This window comes from Chamaea fasciata, unplaced genomic scaffold (genome assembly GCF_029207755.1).
Source record: "Chamaea fasciata isolate MVZ Bird 193981 ecotype frontalis unplaced genomic scaffold, bChaFas1.0.hap1 SCAF_21, whole genome shotgun sequence".
Classification (NCBI taxonomy): Eukaryota; Metazoa; Chordata; class Aves; order Passeriformes; family Sylviidae; genus Chamaea; species Chamaea fasciata.
The window spans coordinates 3,541,836-3,561,775 of record NW_027094106.1 but is presented as its reverse complement, the minus strand read 5'-3'; the positions used below and the strand labels follow the sequence as shown (position 1 = coordinate 3,561,775).

The following is a 19,940-nucleotide window of genomic DNA, read 5'->3' as shown; positions in this document are numbered from 1 at the left end:
GCCCCTTTACACACAAGTTACATGAAAGACAAACACCTTCACTCCAAACGTGCTCCCTTCCTCATTCTTTCCCCCCATTACATACTGAGCACAGTATCACAAGGTGTGGAATATCAGTCTGGGTCTCCTGTTCTGGCTGTTCCTCCTCCCAGCTTCCCATGGACACCCAATTCCTCACCAGTGTGGCAGGACAAGGGGCAGAAAAGGCTTTGGCTCTGTGCAAGGCTGTTCAGGAATAACAAAAACATCTCTATATTATTACCCATGTTCAGCACAAATCCAAAACACGACCCCACTCCAGACACTGGAAGGAAAATTCAATTAAATCTACTCCAGCCAAACTCAGCACAGCCTGAATGACATCTTTCAGAGAAACAGGGACAAACTATTGGAGTATTACCTCCAGTGCTCCAGTAAGGACTGTCTTAAATGCTCTGGTTTGGTCATTCCCAAAGTTTCTGCCAGACCACTACCAGCCACGTGGGGATTGCCAGGACTGTCACAGGGGAGTGAAATGGATGGATGTTTCCTTGAGGCCTCCAGACCATGTTGAACAGGGCTTGGAGCAACCTGGTCTACTGGGATGTGTCCCTGCCCATGGCACGGGCTTGGAATGAGATGGTCTTCAAGGTCCCTTCCAATACAACCCTTTCCATAGTTCTTTTATTTCCCACACCTGCTAGCTCAGAGGTTGGTGAAAAGAGCTGTAGCATGAGGCAGTTATTTTGGAGGATGAGAAGTATGTTTTTAATCAAGTGCCATCAGGAAGTTCTACAGGATTTTCTATTTTAAGATTTAATTCGTTCTTATCTGCTTTTTATGTCATGTTTTCTCCCCTGTGCCATTCAATTATTCAGTCAAAAGTGAGGCACTCCACTGCCTCTTTTCTCCATTATTTCAGTGGACATAAATGTATGTTGTTACACTAAAAATCCCTCCACCTCAATGCTGAGCCCATCAGTATCTGGCAGAATTATACTTACAGAGACAGACTCAGGCACAAAGTTTCAAGACCTGCATCTTCACAGATTTCAGGGGTCCATGTCAGAGTACCCCCACAGACTGGTGAGCTCTGGAGCTCATTTCCATCCAGGTCCTTGGGACCCTGATTGGTGCTGTTAACTGCTCATCTTCACATCTGCTCTGCTGCAGCTGCCTGGGAAGATAGCAGGAAAGGTTATTGATTTTTCCTTTATGCCAGTTTTCTCCTCAGTAAAGATGTGTGAAAGAGGAAAAAAGTGAAGCTGACCCATGTTTCTGCCTCTGGACACAAATCAGCACCTGGATTAAATGAACAGATGGAAAATACAGTCTGTGCAGCTTTAAGGGGCTGAACCAAATAGAGGGGAAAATACATTTGCTGTACATGATTGTCATATTTTGTTTGCTAAACCCACTGACATGCAGAAAGAAAAGGGGATTTGAGCCAATTCATTTCTTCAGTGCAGCTGGAGGAGCCCCTGTCCCCACTGCTCTGCACTGACTGAGAAATCCAGAGGGAAGGGCAGCTGTGCCCGTGGTGCTGTGCATAATCAGCTCCCGTGGGAGCCTTGGGATGGGGAGCTGCAGGTGCACAAAGCCCCAGGCCCCCTCCCAGGCTGGGAATGAGAGCACAGGCAGGCAGCAGCCACAGTGAGCACTATTCCTGCTCCAAAGCAAACTCCACCCGTGCCAGATTATTGGTTGATTTTTGTTAAGAGTTCTTTTAGCATCCTTTTCCTTCAGCAAACTGACCTCAGCTCCATCGACAGCCCATTCCTGCAGGCTGGATAACCTGTCAGAGGCATCAGGAAGCTCAGTGACTGGACTATTTTTAACTGTGCCAACCATGTGCCATGCACTGGAAGCTCTCTGGGCTGATCTATCACTGTTGCTCTCCTTCCCTTTCAGTCACTGTTTCCAGCTGCAGCCTGCTTGGAGTCTGAAGTTCTGCAGGAATTCATGCTGTCAATCACATCTTGTCCCAGAATTACTGATTGACCATCCAAACAGCCTGACGTCAGTCAGAGCAGGAGCTGCTCTCTGAGAGCAATCCTTGATTCTGTTGTTCTTACTGATGCTAACAGGTTGTAGTGAGGGTTAATGTTCTGCAGCCTTTTTTTGGAGAGGAGTCGGAGGCTGTGGCAGCTTGTTCAGCATCCCTGGAGAACCGCTGTGGAGCAGGGAACCAAAGCCATCTCCTTCCAACTGCAGGTGAAAATGGAAACTGTGCTTAGCTCCTGCAGGGCAGCAATGGCTAACCCAGCTACCTGCTGCACTGTTGATCAAAAACTGTATAATGAAGGGCATAAAAGGTACACACCTGAACTGGAGTGTCCAGCCTGCTCCTCCTAAAGTGTCTGCTGAAAAGGTGCTGCAGGACTGGGACCAGTGTTTGCACTCAGGGTGTGGCCGAGTCCAGCTGAGAGATCTCTGGTTTGTTTTGGCTTCTGCGGTGAGCCAAACAGTGAAAGAACAGCCATGGCTTTGATTTGTTACAGGGGCTGCTCCAGCTCTCCTACTCCATAACTCTTTCATCAGTTATCTGCAGGAATCAGTGATAACAGCAGCATCAATGCAAGGCCCTTCCTGTGTTCACGGACCAGTTGATAAAATCCACTCTTACAGCTGAAGTCATACAGGTGTGGAGCTACAAATGACCATCCTTAGCCTCTGTTTTCCTTGCCCAATCTCAGGCAGCAACATCAGCCTTGAATGCTGCTGTTTCAGTAGCCGGAATTTCAGACTGCTGCATCTGGCTGGGCTGCTCATTATCCCTGAGACACAGGTGGAGGGTGATGTTGCTCTGATGCCAAAAAACACCCTTTAACTGGCTGTATTTGAAAAGAGATTTGTTTTTCATAGATTAAGGCCATGAAGTCTCATTACCTTTCAAGGATGTCTGGCCATGAACTTTTCATCACCTAAAACTTCAGGTTTCAGTGTGTTTACAAGGCCTTTTGGAGATGTTTTTAACCCCCCAATGTCTGAGGAAGTTCAGACAGGAGGAATCTGCTGGGGGCTGCCATTAGTGACTGGTGCCCCTGTGTCCCTTCCTAAAGCACTGCTTCAAACAGGCACTTGATGGCACATTGCAGTAGAAAGACGGAATTCTCTCCACTGAAATGAAGGAGAAGGATCCTAAATCAGTGGCAGGAATTGCTGCTAAGTCCAGTGGTCCAGGTGCCCCTGTAGCCCCAGTACTTCTGTCTGCTGAATGACGTCCAGCTCAAAACCTCATTACTAAAAAACTCCTGCTCAGTAACTCAAAAACTGAGTTATTTTCAGGCTAGAAGGACCCTACTGAGGCATTATATTGTTGGTTGTAAAAATTAAGTGATGTTAAGTCCAGCAGGCTGTAAAAAACAGGACATCATTTCCTAATGTGCTTCTCAGTTACAGAAGCCAGAGTCTGGCTTGTTTAGATAGCAGGAAAACTGGGCTTTGGGAAAGCTGCAGGACACTGAAATACAGGTGGTGTTTAACTTAGGCATGAAACTTGACATTAACCGGCAGCACTCCCAAAAGCTTTCTGTAAGCACAGCCTCTCTTGGAGCCTTGGGCACAGCAGTGCACACACTGAGGTATGTCCTCCTTCCTGACATCGTGCTCCTCCTGGCTGGAGCTCAGGGACAGAGGGGACGCTGCCCTGGATGTGGGATCACATCCCAGGGGTGACACGGCCCTGTCAGCAGGACAGTCACATCCCACCAGTGCTCCTCACAGCTGGAGCAGAGGGAGCTGCAGGTGAGAAAGGGGATCTGGGTTCTCCCATTGCTGGCCCAGGGTAGAGCAGATTCTTGCACTGGATGTAGGCAGCACGGATTGTTTCCAGTCCCTGGGTCTGCCCGGCAGTGCTGGCTGCACTACAACCTGTAATCTCCATTAGCTGCTGGCCTGGGGACCAGCATGGCTGGGAGGGACAGAGCATTTGGAGAATAATCCTGCCCAGTTCCTGAAATAGAGCATAGCTGACCTGTAAAAGATCCTGGCCAGTCATCTGTTATCTTAAATTGGCTGTCTTGTCCTCTTGCAGGTCTCTAACCGGCCGAGGTGCAGTGAAATTAGATCCATTTTACATTGCATAAATATTTAACAGCTCCAGAGTATGTAGTTTAATATTAAACAGACAGTCTTATAAATACTTCAGAATTATGGATGCTGTCACAGTACATGGAAATGACTTGATAGGATCTAGGAGAAATATTTAGGTTTGACAGGAGAGGAAGTGATGGAGTTAGAGAGAATCAGCCACATTTTTAACTGCTAGAGGAGTCCGTAAAAAAAAAACCAAAAAGGTTGTACAGCTTCTGTTCTTAAAAGGCAATTTGGGTGAGTTTCCTCCTCCTCCAGAAATAACAGAATGATTCCCACCCTACTCTCTTCAAGGAATGAAAACATTCACAATCTTAAAAAAACATTGCAGAAAAAACAGAACCATTTAGGAGCCAATGTTCAGTGAATCCATTCACTGTGGGATTATCATTATTAGAAAGGCAAGTGGTACTTAATGAGGGATTTAGATGTTCTGGAGCCTTGTTATTTTAAGCCCACATACTACAGTTTGCCACCTAAGAGAGTTTAAAATTTATTATTTGTAGGTTTGCTTAAAAAAAAAAAAAAACCAAAAACAAAAACAAAATCCCACCTGACCCATAAGCTGAGCCCCACTGCCATTGGTTGTGGCAGTGACCACTGTCCGCAGCATGGGGCTTCAGAGGGGCTGAGGAGGCACTGTCCCAAATTTGGGGACTATTTCAGTTCTCTCTCCTGCCCACCAGCTTCCTGTGTGATCCCTGAAAGTCATTTCTCTCCCCAGCAGGTTCACAAATCATGTGCAGTCTAATTTCCCACCAAATCTCCGAAAAGCATTTCAGGATTAGCCCCTCCAGGCCTCTGTTTCCCATCTGTGAAACAGAGATAAAGCACAACTTGAGAGAAATGTGTTAAAATAAAAGGGCAGTACATTTTATCCCCTTGGAGGCTGAAGTGTTCTACAAGCAGGAAAGTTGTGTCCATTTCCAGCTGTGTCAGCAATGCAGGTGGGTTCTCTATGCTAAAGTCATGGCAAAATTAACTTTTTCTGTGTGGACTCTGTATCCCCTGAGAACATGGAATGATGTAGCAAGGGATAGGACTTTCAAACATCATGGCTCACTCAAATCTCTGGAGTTTTTGAGTTCTGTGATAGTTTTGTGACATTCCGTAGCTTGTTTCCTACTTTTGAAGTTGGCTGTAGCATTCCCAGGTAATTTTCTCTGATGTATTCTGCACAATTCCAATGTTCAATACAATGCGATTTCCAGTGCAGTGGGGTTACCAAGAATGGGACTTGTACAAAGAAACTTGGGTCAGTTCTTCCATCAGAAATATTTCCATTTATAGCCTGGAAGGGCAGAAAAAGCACAGAGGAGACCTGTGGGGTTGGTGTGAAGTTAAGAGCTGTGGGCTGAGCTGGACCAATTCCTGATGCAGAGATTTCTTGGAATGTGTCCCCTGAGTACAGCATCATTTTTATCATGGAACGTGTTTGAATCCATTTCAGTGAAAAAAAGTGTTCTGGGTCACGTACAAAGTGTGGTGGAGAGCCACAACTAAGTTTTAATGTGTCCAGAGGAGAGTGAGTTTCCTGAGAATTTGTCACCTGGCAGGACCTCAGGCAGTGGCAGTTCTGTGACATTCCCTGTGAACCTGGCTGAGGGTTTCACTGATGCAGAGAGAAGCTGCCTTTAACAGCAGAGGTGCAAACCACGCTGGGGCACTTTGGTTCTTTGGTTCTTCTTCTTGAAGCCAGCTGTCTCACTTTGAGAGACAGGTGTCTGCTAGGGAAGGGAGGAGCCTCCTTTGGAATGGAAAATATGACCTGCTTCCCTCCGAATTGTTATTATTTTGAAATGAAGGGGCTTTCAGGCAAGGGCAAAGGAATCCCAGCTCCTTACCAGTGCGTATATCAAGGCAAACAAACAGCAGCAGCAGCAGCAGCAGCAGCAGCAGCAGCAGCAGCAGCAGCAGCAGCAGCAGCAGCAGCAGAGCCGCAGCGCGGCTTCTCCGGGCTGCAGAGAGAAGGGCCCCGTCCCCCGGGGTGCAGTTCCGGGCACGGCCGGCAGGGGCGCTGGCGGCTCCCGGCGGGCAGGGCGGGTGCGGTGGTTCCCCCGCGGCTGCAGGGGGCGCTGTGGGCGGGCTCGGGCCGCACGCGCTCATGGCGGCCGGGCTGAGGGGCCGCCACGGGCGGCGGCGGAGCCTCGGGGCGGCGGCGGCGGCGGCGGGGCGGGCTGGGCCGGGGAGCGAGGGACAGGCGGCGGGAACTCGGCAGCTGTAGCCGTAGCCGTGTGCTGGCTGTGCAGGCAGGGGGTGCGGGCTACAGTGCGGCAAAAACCCAGAGTGGGGACTGGGCAGCAGCAGCCCGGCTCCCAGACAGGGCCGGGAGAGGCTCCTTGAGGGAGAAGCAGCTCAGGTTTCCCCTGAGGCCCCGGAGCAGATGGTAAAAGTCCTTTGTTTGGCGAGGTGGGGTGTTAACGAGGTCCCAGTTCAGTGGCTGCCCGCACACCCACGGCAGAAGCAGCAGGAGCGGGCCGGGCTCCGGCGGTGGCAGCGAATTCCCTGCCTCGGGCAGCAGCGCTGAGCCGAGAGCCAGAGGCGGCAGCTGCCCCAGCCCTGCTCTTCCTCAGATCTGCCCTTCCAGAGAATCCCGCAGGTAACGAGGGAACAGCCAGCTGCGCCCCTCCACCTGAGCCGTGGCCACCTTTTGTCTCCCTTAAATACCCGGCCGTTACTGTCTCGTAGCAACACAGAGAGGAGAAAATACTTCTAGCGAAAGAAACGAAAAGCCCTAAAGCCCGGCACAGCCGACCTGCACTGGCAGGCGGAGGCTCTCCCTTGGTGACTCCGGTTTATTTCTGCTGCTGCTGCCCAAGTACAGGCAGAGCCGCTGGGTGAAGCGCTCGCAGCCTGGGCAGGGCTGGGCTGTCGGGGTGGGGGATTCCCGGTGCTGTACAACCCAGGTGTTCCCGCTGAGCTCAGTGAGCACCTGAGGTGGACAGCCAGTTCCAAAGGCCCGAGGATGACACCTCTGACAGGGCACGCTGCTGTGTGTGTCACCGTCAAGGTCCCTGAGGAACAGCAGCACGGGAGCTGCTGAGGAATGCTGCATTTTCCGGGGCGTGTTCTGCAAGGACAAGCAGCAGGTGCGAGGGATGGGCTTGGTGGGATCATTGCTGCTGTCCCCGGGTCCCGCAGAGAGACGGGAGCCGCGCCCTCGCTGCCCTCATCCCGGGAGCCTGGTGACACAGCAGTCCCTGCCAGCCGCTGGCCATCATCACCCGGGAGCAGGTGCCTGCAGCAACCGCAGGGCTGCAGGAGCTGCAGACTGAAAGACAACTCACTTTTTTAAATTTAATTTTTACCAGTGGTGACTGTTTACATTTGTGCTGTCAGGCTGAAGGAACACCAGCAGCCACTGTAGAGTCTTGTACTGGCTTAGGGAAATGGCAATCTGGGTGCCTTTGGGACCTTCCCAAATCCTTGTCAGTTAGTGCCAGCAATGTAACTTGGCGTATCCCAGCCGTTGTCAGCATTGCTGTCAGGCACCCCTGTGTGACAAGGTTTCATCTTTATACCATTGTACAGGACAGTTTTTAATGTCCTACTTCTTTAGACACTGTTCAGCAACCAAGCCCTGGATTTACCAGGCTGGTATGTTATTAGGACTCCACTTCTTTGCTAATTGCAGCTCTTACACAACACTTTTGTTTTCTTTTCACCAGGGTGAATCAGCTTGTGATGCCACCAGCCTCTGTGAAAGTCTGAGACGGTGAGTGACCCAAACCAGCAGTAGCTTTCAAGCTGCAGCTCTGCTCCAAACCCCTCTCAGCACATTTCTTTCCTTAGGAATTGCAGAGAAGTTTCCTTAGGCGGCTCTGGTTTGCACCTTTGCTGCCCTCAGCCCAAAGCAGAGCAAATCAAGAACGGGGAAACCAGGGGTCAGCTCCTGTGTTCTTAGTGGTATGGAGTTGCTTCCAGAACGTGGTGCTCTCTTCTTTGAGCAGAAAATCCCATGTTCCCCGCGTCCCCTTGACCACCAGCAGTGTGACTGTCCCAGGCCAGAACTTAAAACGTTTCAGTGTTCACAGAACCTCCTGCCGCCCTGCTCTGGGTCAAACACGGGCTGCTACCAAACCACCACTCCTGGCACAGTCCAGATTCTCTGCAGAAAGGGTTTCTTGGCAGCACCTGACCCCGCGTGTTATTGCTGGGCTGTCCCCTGTGCCCCCTGGATCCAGGGCCACACCTCTGGGGCGGAGGGACCGTCCCCTTCCTGCCGCCCGCCCTGTCCCTGCTGTCCTTATCGCTGCCCCACAGCGCTGCCGCTCGGGGCTGGGAGCGATCGGCACTTCCCAGCATTTCACTGCAGCCAGAATTCATTAAAGCAAGTTTTTTTTTTTGAAGAGGAGATTTCTTTCCCATAAATTAAATGCATTGAAAGACTAATCAGAAAATCAGAACTCAATGAGACACTTCAGAACGGCCTTTGGAGGGGAAAGATTTAATGCAATCTCCAGCACAGCAGATGTGTTATTTCCACAGAGGGGAGTGGATTCAGGCATAGGGCTGCCTGGAGTTGGCAGGCTCTGAGCTGCATGTGTATTCACACAGTATTATTTAGCAGTAGCTTTTAGATAAAGTTGGAGGTTTGTTTGGGGTTTTGTTTTTTTTTTAAAAGCCATCAAAAAATCTGGGAGGAAGTACTTGGTGCTGTTGCTGTAACTTGTCTTATAAAGTAGTCACTAGCTGTGTCCTGGGCACGCCAAGGTTTTTCACTGCACTTTCCTGTCTTTTGGTCCAGTTTTACACGGGTTGAAAGAAACCAGGGCACCATCCTAGGGGAATTTTTCTGTAATGCAGCAGCCACTAATTTTTGAGGCCAGGGCAATTTCCTGCATAACATGGAGCATAGACCCTGTCACAGGAGATCGTGCAGTGAGAGAACTGGTTATCCTTGCCCCATTATCTAGGAAAGCAGCTGGCTGCTGGACAGGCCACCAGAGTGGCGCCTCAGCAGTGAGGAGAGGTGCTGACATGCTCCTTAAAGGCAGCAGGGACCAGAGCAGCGCCTGCTCTGCCTTGTCAGCACCATGGGCTGGGCTGTGCTGGGCTCTCCAAGGGACAGCCCTTCCCAAAATGACAATTTAAGCACAAGGCAGTCCCTCTTTAGTAGCTGAGGGGGTCAAAGAGAGCGTACAGAACTGGAAGCTGTGATGTGCTGAGCTGCCCCGGCCCACAGCAGGAGCAGTTGTGCTGCACACCTGCCCTGGAATCCTGCCTGGGGGCTGCACCTGCTGTCACCTACTGGAGCAGGCTGGGCCAGGACCACAGTGCAGTTATTCCCATTCCAAATGGCTTCAGCACGTCCCAAAGTGCTGCCTCCACCACGGGCAGGCTTTGCCAAGCCCCTGCCTGCACAGAGACCAGGGCTGTCCCAGCTGGCCCCACCACCACAGGAGCTGGTGCACCATCACCAGTCCATGCCTGGACCTCCCCAGTAACCACCTTGTGCTCCCTGTTTGCAGCTGCCAGTGGAGGCAATGGACTCCTGCTCCCACCACACCAATCTCAGTCTGGAGATTCCCTCCTGTCCTGGATATCAGTGGATCCTGCAGCTCCACAGCACACAGGGGCTCTCCAGCACCACATCCATCTCTCCAGCCTGCAGGGCCAGGCACCAGGAGATGAGCAGGGCAGCTGGGAACGTGGCAACTTCGGGAACACAAGGACATTGACAGGGTCTCCTGAGCACGGAAAGCAGCTCTCCACTGGACCCAGAAAAGTGCTGCCCAAGTGAGCAACTGTAGATTGTGTAAATGGTTTTAGTTGTAGCCAATGAAGTCCACACTGTTTGTAGGGCAGCTGGTGTCCTATGAATGCTGCTGCTCTGCCAGCACTCCCACTCCCACAGACTGCACTAGTTGAGGACCTGTTCTGTACATCACCTTTTCTTTGACACTGAAGGCTTGATTCAGATTATTATTTTTTATTTAAATATGTTATAAGATGCTTTATCTCTGCTGAAGACATTAGATGAGATATATATATATATAAATACTTAGATGAACAGGTTTTATTTAAACATTTGAAATCTGGAGCTGCCTGTGCAACCACAGCAGACATGAATAACGTCCACAGCTCTCCTCCTCTCAGTGCCCTGGTGCCAGGGCCTGCAAGGGCACCACAGGAAAACTTCCAGTGGGTCACCTACCTGAGCAATGGGACAGAGGAGAGAGTTTCACTGCACTGGGTGTGCTGGTGGTTGTCACAGAAAGGCCCAGAAGAACGTTGGACAGAAATCCCTATGGGCTCTGGAGTTTTCCATATGCTAAATTCAGCCTTCCTAGGAGGTTCACAGGCTTTTAAAATACCAAAATCCACCTGGCTGGATGGCTGTACCTTGGGCCTGGGAGTGCAATACTGCTGTGCCAGTGACCTCGTGCTTTGTTTACATGATGCCATATCAGACTGTCAATGCTAATTCTCCCTGTCAGTATTCCAGAGCAGGGCGCTGACACTGCCCTGGGAGCAGTGCTTGGCCCCCTGCACCCCAAGCCTGCCCTGTCCCAGAGCACTGTCCCAGAGCACTGTCACTGGGCTGTCACCTGGGCCACAGAAGGGGCATCTGAGAGATTTCACACACGGCCAGTGCCTGGGCTGGCTTAGACTCAAATGCAGGAGCACATCCTGGTGCCTCCCACTGGAGTCTGGCCTCCTGCACTTGGCCTCCACGGGCCAGATCCGTGCTGTGTCAGCTGGATGGGGGAGGAAGGGGAGCACAGAGCCTGCAGAGGGCCAGGCTGCCACAGGGAGGGCACTGCCACAGGGAGGGCACTGCCATTCCCTCTGTTCTGAGCCCTCTCTCCCAGTGCAGACCCCCCCTCCCGTTGAGCGCAGCTTGGGCAGGTGAAAGCAGCTCATCCTTGTGCTCATGGCTCACAAGTGTCTGCACTTGGGGATCAGCTCAGGAAATGTCAGAGCAGGACTGGATGTGAGTTCAGGCTGGAGCTGCTGTCCTGGTTGTGCCAGAAGATGACTCAGGCACAGGAAGGCACTGTTAGTAAATCTGGGTTTGTCTCCCATTCCCTGCCAGGATGGGCTGGGACCTACAGCAGAGACGCTTCTAATTCCAGGTGCTCCCCCCACAGCAAGTCCCTGCCCAGGCTGGGGATTCCTGTAATCCCGTGAGCCTTTCCTCCTCCCCAGACCTCACAGGACTCCTTTGCAAGGGTTCTGTCACCTGAAATTCCTCAACAAAGCTCTTAAGACTTGGCTAAAGCAGCAGAGCCAGAAATGTTCCTCTAGTGCCTGAGCAGCAGGTGCTAGAAATAACAAAGCAAAGCAAATCCCAACAATGCTTCACTTCCTACCTCGTGCCACTATTTACACTTGGAGGGGAAACACAGCCAAACACTTGGCTTTAAAGGCACATGAATTTCTGATTCCCATTAAGAAATTCCTTTTTAAGCTGTTTAAAAAGAAGCAAAAAGCAACCCAACAATCAGTCATTTCATCTCAGAGACCAAAGAAGATTAGATTAACCACATTTCCTAAATTGCTTTTCTGATAGGCTCTCTGTTGTAGCATTTACTGTCAACAAAATGGAACATTTCTGCTGGGGTTCAGAGATTAGGAATTCTCCTTAATTCTCAGGAGTCAGCAATGAAAAGGGAACTGAAGTGTTCTGTAATGTCACTGGCAGTCCCTGTCAGAGCTGGGTGCTGGTTTTATCCTTTGTGCACATGAAGGAAATGCTGTGGATTCTGTTTAAACAAGGACAGAGGGAAGGGAGCAAACAAGGGAGTGAGAAGCGAGTCTTACTTTCACCAAGGGATCCCTGAATCCCTGCTCCCACGTTTTCCAGGCTGAGGGAGGCTCGGGCATCTTCCAGATCCTTGCTGCATTCACCAGGCTCTGTGCAAGTGTCCAGAGGCACCAGGGAGGCTCCAGCTGCCCCTCAGTTAATCACAAGGGGTTTTCCTCTCCACCACTTCATAAAGGGGATTTTTTAAGCATCAACTCCCCCAGCTGATGCTGCCCTGGCAGTGAGGCGGCTGGGACACTGTGGGAAGCTGAGGCAGCGGGAGGTGCCCAGAGAGGCAGGAGAATGACCCAGGAGCTCCTGTGCCACCGCTCCCAGAGCAGCTCTGGTGGCCCCAGGAGCCTCTCCCCTTACAGTCAGGCTGACTGACCCCCGTCAGTGTCTGGCTGTGCTCTGGGAGGCAGAGTTCTCCCAAGCTCCACCCCAAATGCTTGTTCTCTTCTCCATCTGCTTTATTGTCTGGTAAACCAGCACTTACAATCACTTTTACTACGTGATGTACGGGAGTATTAGCACATTTTCTTGTTATACAAGGGAGGAGTATAAAATAGTTTTCTGATTTCTTTCAGAAGTAAATGACTATTTTATTTTTTAAGAGCAATTGATTGTGAATCTCAGAGTATAAAAAAAAAGATAAGCCAAATATATACCTTTATGTAAATTAAGAAATAAAAGTATTTAAAATGTACCTCCTGGCTCCTTTTCCTGTGGTTGCTGCCTGCAGGGCTGGTCCCTGGGATAAGGATGCTCCAAGCTCCAGCAGCCTCAGAGCTGCCAAGAACTGACCTGGACACCAGCCTGCCTGGAGTTTGTTGAGAAAGAACAGCAGGAGCAGGGAGGGTGGTGGATTCCAGCCTCCCTTTCCCTCCGAGCTGGATCCAGCCAGGATCAGAGCTGGGCGAAGGAGTCAGTGTGGGCACAGGGGTGGGGTCCTGCTCCAGCCCCATTTGGCCCCTCACAGCACAACCAAAGGACCTGGCTGATGGAAATGGGTGCTGTGGGAGCCGTGGGTCAGGTGCTCAGGAGGATGGACAGGGAGCCGCGACTGCAATTCCCAGGTGGTCCCACCGTGGCCATCACGGCTGCCCTTCCCAGTGATCCCAGCAGCCCCCAGGATGGTGACCTGTGGGCAGAAGGAGCGAAGGGGCTGGTCCTGGAGCCCTCAGCTCAGCCTTGGGCTGCCCTGACACACGGACAGGGGTGTCTGCGGCCCCCTGAGCAGCTGGGACGGACCCTCCCCTCAGAGTCCTCCTTCAGCACAGGGCAAGGGGCCAAGCCAGGAAACTGCAAAAGCAAAGGCTCTGTCACTGAAAACAATCATCCCTGATGGCCTTTTGTCTGCGCTTCTCGGGGCTTTCAGCTTAATCATTCTTGTAAATTACGTGATTAAGAATAATTTTCCAAATTCTGATGTTCCAGCAGATAGAGAAGCTCTGAAGCTCAGCAGCTTTAGCTTCCATCCACCAACTGCTAACAAGAGTGTGCTATCCACACTGGGAGTGGATCGCAGACATACCTCTCTGTGTGTGTGTGTGTGTTATGTGTGTGTGTGTTATATGTGTGTGTGTGTGTGTTACGTGTGTGTGTGTTATGTGTGTGCCCCCACACTCGCTCACTCCCCATCCCTGCTTTCACACACCCTCCCCCGGCTGCCTGTAGAGCTCTCACAGCCACTCAGGCTCTGACAAAGCCCCACGGGCTGGCACAGGGTGACTGCCCTGACCTCTCCTGAGCTGGTCTGTCCAAGCTGATGTTCTTTGTGCTGGTCACTGGTGCATTTACATTTATCACATTGTACACAGAGTGCCGATTGCATGGAAACCTCTCCTGAGCAACTCCAGCACTGCACCCATTGCCCAGAGCCCCTGGCAAAACCTCTGTCTGAATACAGGGTATTACATCAGAAATCACAGAACCATGGAATGGTTTGGGCTGGGAGGACCATAAAGACCAATTCATTCCACCCCCCTGCCATGGCAGGGACACGTTCCACTGTCCCAGGTTGCTCCAAGCCCCATCCAGCCTGGCCCTGGACACTGCCAGGGATCCAGGGGCAGCCACAGCTGCTCTGGGCACCCCGTGCCAGGGCCTGCCCACCCTCACAGGACTCCACGTACCTTGATTTGTCCCATGGCCTTGGCCAGTCTCCAGCATTGCAGCCCTCCCCTGAGCTCAGTGCCCAGGGCCTGTGGCTGTTTCCCTGCATCCAGAGGAACCCCTGAGCTCTGTGCCAAAGAGCCCAGGACGGCTGGGAAGAAAAGGCTTCTTTTAAATCACAGCAAGATCAGTCATCAAAGCCCCAACGGTCGAGCAACAGACAGGACCTGAAATCAAGTAACATAAAACCTTTGTGGTTATTTAAAGGGCCAAATAAGTGCTGGTGAAACACAGTTTGACTTGGATTAGTGACTGCATTCTATAAACAGTGCAGCAAAGCCAGCCTCCAGTCAGGTAATTTAACTGGCAAAAGAGTTGTTAGGGCAGCGTGACTTGCCCTGTGCCCTGCAGCTCTCCTGTCCCTTTTCCCCTTGACCACTCTGCAGCTCCTGAAGGCTGAACACACCGATGAGCACAGGAAGCGGAGGTCAGCCAGCCTCTCCAGCCTGACAGCTGGCACTGCCATCCTTCTGTCAGAAACAACAGCTGGCACAGCTTGGCCCTCGTGCTTTGCCCTTCCCAAAGTGACAGTGACAAGCTGATCCACTCGAACTCTTCACTGCAGTGGCCCTGGCAGGTCTCCCAGAGCGGCTCTGTGGCCTCACATGGGCAAGGACTTGCCCAGTGCGGTGGCTCTGGGTGCCACAGCTGCGCTGTCTGCGGGCAGGTGAAGATTCCCTCCCTAAACTGCCTGGAGAGAACCCTCTCACCCAGCTCGCTCTTGCTTCCCACCCACCACACCTGCCTGCTCTTCCCCCTCTGGTTCCACACAGCAGAGGCACAAAATCCCAGGATGTCCCACTTAGAGGCAGAGAGAAAGAAGGAAATCATTAGGGAGACACTTCAGATCTGAAGCCCCTTGTCCCCTTTGGAGCCCCTGCGGATCATTAAACCGTGACCTGCTGGCCTCCTGTGTGCTGCATTTGCATAATACATGAAAAGTCTTCACTGGGGACAGCTGGAGGGGCTTAGCTGGGATTGAGGTTTTAACGAGGCAATGAAGCAGCTCTCAGCAGTAAATGGCAGAGGCAGGGCAGCATCCCCAGCGTCAACAGCCCCGTTTGGGGCAGAGGGAGGATTGGCAGTAATTGCCAACACCTCCTGCCCGGGAATAGAGATTTGCAGCTCTTCTTCAGGCTGCAACAGCAGCTACTGCAGTCAGCAGCCTACAGCCACCTCCAGATGAACCAGTGCTTTGGGAGAAAAGGTCCAGCAGGGTGAGTCCAGCCCTGAACTGCTCAGACACGCGTGGGAGCACCACAGAGGGCAGGAACCGGCCACCTCCTGAAGGTCTGACCTGCAATGTCCTGGTGACACCTGCAGCCCCAATCCCCATCCTGGCTGGGTACCTCTGCAAACCCTGCTGAAGGAAGGCTGGAGGCCAACGGTCATCAAGGGTGGGCACAAGGAGAGCTGCCCTGCACCACCTGCCCAGTCTGTGCCAGTACTTGAAAGACTCGACTCGGAGAGTCCAGAGCCTGCCAACTCCTCATCCAGCTGCACAAGGGCTGTGTCCTCCAAGGCACCACCACCACCAAGTGCCCCTCAGCCCTGACTCCCCCGAGTGCCCGAGGAGCCAGCAGTGGAGGCAGGGAGTGAGAGGCAGGCACAGGAAGGATTCTGTGCTGAACTGTGGCACAGAAACTGCAGTCATCACCTGCTGCTCACAGGAGCCAACACACACCTTGGATGTGCAGCTCAGTCGTGGGATCGCTGCTGGGACAGGCAAAGTGGGAGGTGCAGGTCTGCAGTGGGGTTGACCAGGGGATGTGTCTGTGCTGCTGGCAGTCTCTGTCTCGCAGGAGTTCTGTGCCATTTGAGCAGAGAATCATTGCAAAGGCAGATAAATGGCCACGGGCAAGCACAGCCCTTTGCAGCTCTTCTCTCACCCCCTCCAACAGCAACATGACATTCCCAGTGCCCCGATCTCTGCCTGGTGGCACAGACCCACCTGCAGGATGACAGCTGAAGGCACAGCGGAGTCAGGGCCAGGCACCAACAGCCGTGCTCTGGCATCCAGGAGCGGGGTGCTCGGCAGGTGGGGAGGAGCAGGGGAGGCTTCAGTGGCAACTACAGCATGAGCAGCATCTCAAACACTTCTAGCCTCAGCTCTCAACAAGAACCAGGTACCCAACACATGGGAGAACTTGGTCCTGGCACTCTCCAAAGGGATGATGGCATTCCAGCATTCAGGAGCCTGGGGATAAACGAGCAGATGCAGTTCCAGGCAGTCACCTTCCCAGACTGTTTGCTGCAGGCCTGCTGTTCCAGGTGCCCTGCATGGCTGCACACAGGCTGCCAGCCTGGCACAGTGGCCAAGCAATCGAGCATTTCAATTGTTTCACTGATTTATTGATGTCCCTGCACTACCACAGGGACCATGACCTCTCCTGCACCCAGCAGCAAAAAGGCAAAAACCAGATCATGGTAGTTACAGACAATACCAGAGTGGTCAGACTGGAAATGACTGAGCCCAGAGTTGGCCTGTGCAAACCCATTTAACCCCAGGCATTTTAGAGGCTGCATCTCCCACACTGGAAAAGCTGTGAGCACTGCTGGGCCTGGGCAGGACAGGGCTGAGCCTTCAGGAGTAACTTCTGAATCTCCCACACAGGCTTGACCACTAACTCAGCAGTGGCAGCACACCCACCCCAACTCCCCAAGGAATCCAAACCAGACTCCCACTTCTGCCTTGGGAAATGATGGAGACAGGATTCTCTGGCACTGCCAGAGTAGAGAGTGGGGGCATCTCCCAGAGCCTGCAGGGTATGTAACCTCCTGAAGCTCTGTGCTCTAGGCTGAACCTTCCACACAAGGCAGACCCACAGCTTTACAGCTCAGCATTATGGAAGGTTTATTTAAAAGTCATGGAGAGCATAAAAAATAGAGATATTAAAGATATTTCAACAGTCTACTGAGCCATGCTAGGCATGCCAGGCCTGGCTGAGTCCATGGAGTTTACTCCTGCTGCACTGGAGCTTGTTTCTCTTTTCTTTTCTTCTTGGCTTTGTCTTGCTTCTGCTGGGTCTCCTGGGCAACACTCCCCTTGGTTTTCTTTGCAGCTGGAACCTGCTCACCTTCATTGTCTGCAGCACCTTTTCTTTTTCTGTTTTTCCTCTTCCTTTTCTTCTTCTTCTTGTCAGCCACAGCATCTCCTCCATTAGCAGTGGGGAGGTCCCCACCATCCACCTTTGCCACCCCATTCTCCCTGCCCCCCCTGTTTGGATGCTTTTTGCTGCCCCCAGGCACGAGGCCTTTCTTGTGCTTGGGGTTTTCTGTTCCCTGGGGCTGCTCCTCTGCTGGTTCTCCATCCTCCCCTGCTGCCACCCCGTTCTCCTGGATGCTTTTCTTGCGATTCTTGCGTTTCTTGGTCTCTGGCAGGAAGCCTTTCTTCTTCTTCTTGGGCAGCTCCTCTCCCTGTGTGGGCTTAGTGGCTGGCTTCTCTTTCTTGGGCTTCCTGCAGGGAGAATGCCAAAAACCAACAGCAACTTCATTTACAGTCAGGGAACAGTGTGATCCATGTGACAGGCAGTCCACAAACGGGCAGAAGCACCAGAAAGGTGCAGGAAGCACAGGATGAGGATGAGTGTTACCCATGGAGGTGGGACAATGCCTGCCTGTGGCCCCTCAGTGAATTTCTCAGAGGATCAGGCATCAGACACATCAGTCATGTGTTGCAGCCTTTTCCCATCAAGGACAAACCCCAAGATGTAAGCACACAGAACAATGAGCCCTGGTATTATTCCAAACAAGCATTAAGGAGTCCCTCAACCCCACCAACCAGGGAGCTCCCTTAAACTCCACCCTGAACCTGCTGCCTTGACTTCCTTTCTGTTCCCACCTCCCCCCACAGTGTACCAGGCAGGGCAGGCAGGCACAAGGCACAAGGCCGGGCACACTCACGTGTAGTTCAGCCAGCGCATGACGTTCCAGTAGAGAGAGTCGAGCCGAGGTGAATTCCCAATATCCTCCAGCTGGCTCAGAGGGACCAGCACCTTCTCCACCTCTGTCAGCTTCACATTCAGCTTCTGCAAGAGGCAGGCAGAGGCAGTCTGCACAGTGAACTCCAGAGGGGCACTCACAGCAGTGCAGCAGGGCGCAGGCCGTGGCAGGAATTGCCAATCCTGGCTCCTCCGAGCCACTGCCCTGGGTCTGTCTGCACCACTTCAGCGTGGGGCCAAAACTGCTCAGTCACACCACACCATCAGCTACTGGGTTTGCTTCAGAACGTGAGTTCCTGCCATGAGTCCTACAGAACTGTGGTGGCATAAAAACAACTGGAGGGTCCTTCAGTCCCCTTTCCTTTTCATGGCTGGGAGCAGGGAAAAGAAGACATGACTGTGCCCACCCAGGAGAAAAGCAGAGAATCTAAAGATCTTCTATAACCCACTGCACAATCTCAGCCAGACCAGGCAGAAAGGGGTGTCTCAAAGGCCATTCAGCTCCTACAAGAGCCTTGGAATAATCTCTCTTCTCCACCCATTTTCCCATTAGGTCTTCACAAAGAAATAGGCTCTGGGCTGAGCTCTGGGCTTATCAGTAGGAAACTGGGCTTTGGCAATTCTGCTGCTTGTGGCGTTTTCCTCCAGTAAATAAGACCCCATTAGGGATGTATTTTGTCACGTATAGAAAATCTTTGCAAGCTCAAAAAAAGTAATTTTTGATTAGGGAAAACAAAGCCCCAGAACAAAGCTTCACTTCTGCTCTTAAAGCTATGAAGTCTGGTTTTGGGAATCATGATCTCTGAAATTCAGTGGAGAGGAAAGAGCAATCACCTGAGATAAAACCTACCCTCACTGTACCCCAGGTGGTATTTCTGCTGCTAAGAAAGCAGATGCCACAAGTGTTTGCTGAACACTGCATTAATTCTCCTCTGGAGATCAGCTCACGAAGACTGTGGGTCACTCCTTCAGACAGGAGGGTTCTTCTGCCCCCAGATCCAACCAGGCATTCCCTCTAGAGGTACTTTTGGTAGGAAGTGAGGTGGGATGTAGCAATCACGTGGCAAAATCCAAGTGTGACATTTAGAAGATACTCAGAAAACAGCCATTTGCCACATACTGGGTCACACACTCACCTGCCCTGTCACAGTTTTAAGGAGAAAGTTCAGCAGTTCCAAGCTCTTGGCAATTTTCTCTTTCTCAGCCTTCATGAGGGGTTTTCCAAGTGTTTTCAAACACTGCAAATTAAATGAGAAGATTGAGAAGAAACACACATGAGATGGGGAAACAAGTCACACTTCACAGGAGAAAGCAGAAAACAAGTCATGAATGGCAGGATTCACCTGTCAGCAAAGTAATTCTGGAACACAAACCCCACCAAACTCTGCAAAAGTTCAGGAAGGCACTTGGTGAAAGCTTCTGATACCCAGTTTAATTAAGAAAAAACTGGACAAAATAAGAGCAAGCAATATTGCAGAAGCAGAACCTTGCTGCTGTCCATAGTTTCCAAGTTAAAACACAACTGGAGATGCTTTCCTGGAGAAAAAGAGGCACAATAATCCCTGACCCTGCCCTGGAAAGGCAAGAAGCTGCCAGACAACACACACACCTGATGGAACACAGCTACTCAGCTTCAGGAGCATTGCTGCAAAAATCCATTAAGAGTCATGCCCAGGAAATCCCAGGTGCCAGCCTGTAACAGGGCTTGTCAAGTTTAAGTTCACTGAAATATCTGAGGGAAAAATCTCCCCTGTGTTCTCTCCATGTGCTGCAGGGTTTCTGAGACACTGAAAGGTCCGGCTTAGAGGAAAATCATGCCCAAGATAGGTCAAACAAAAGCCAGTTCTTTACAAAAAGGGCAGAAAATAGCCATAAAAAGGCAGCTGGATCGAAGAGGTGGCCCAGTGGCTCAGGGGCACTGATCCTCTGCCTGCAGCTGGTCCTTCATCCCTGTCACATGGTCCTTTTCCTCCCCACTCTATTTCTGTGTGGACACACCG

General features: G+C 51.7%; 2 protein-coding genes across 2 annotated transcripts in view; one reads left to right on the top strand and one right to left on the bottom strand.

Moving 5' to 3' along the window:
- Positions 1-12,493, top strand: part of LOC136299954 (sphingosine-1-phosphate transporter SPNS2-like) — a 134,461-nt gene extending 121,968 nt beyond the window's left edge. Inside the window, exons 12-14 of the mRNA XM_066201988.1 lie at positions 1,891-2,002; positions 7,743-7,789; positions 9,546-12,493. Of these exons, the coding sequence (XP_066058085.1) occupies positions 1,891-2,002; positions 7,743-7,789; positions 9,546-9,708 (322 nt within the window). The 3' untranslated portion in view covers positions 9,709-12,493. The remainder of the gene's footprint in view (positions 1-1,890; positions 2,003-7,742; positions 7,790-9,545) is intronic.
- A 4,317-nt stretch (positions 12,494-16,810) lies between these two features.
- Positions 16,811-19,940, bottom strand: part of MYBBP1A (MYB binding protein 1a) — a 54,672-nt gene continuing 51,542 nt past the window's right edge. The window contains exons 26-28 of the mRNA XM_066201890.1: positions 19,077-19,178; positions 17,903-18,027; positions 16,811-17,456 (exon numbers count right to left, since the gene is read on the bottom strand). Of these exons, the coding sequence (XP_066057987.1) occupies positions 16,958-17,456; positions 17,903-18,027; positions 19,077-19,178 (726 nt within the window). The 3' untranslated portion in view covers positions 16,811-16,957. The remainder of the gene's footprint in view (positions 17,457-17,902; positions 18,028-19,076; positions 19,179-19,940) is intronic.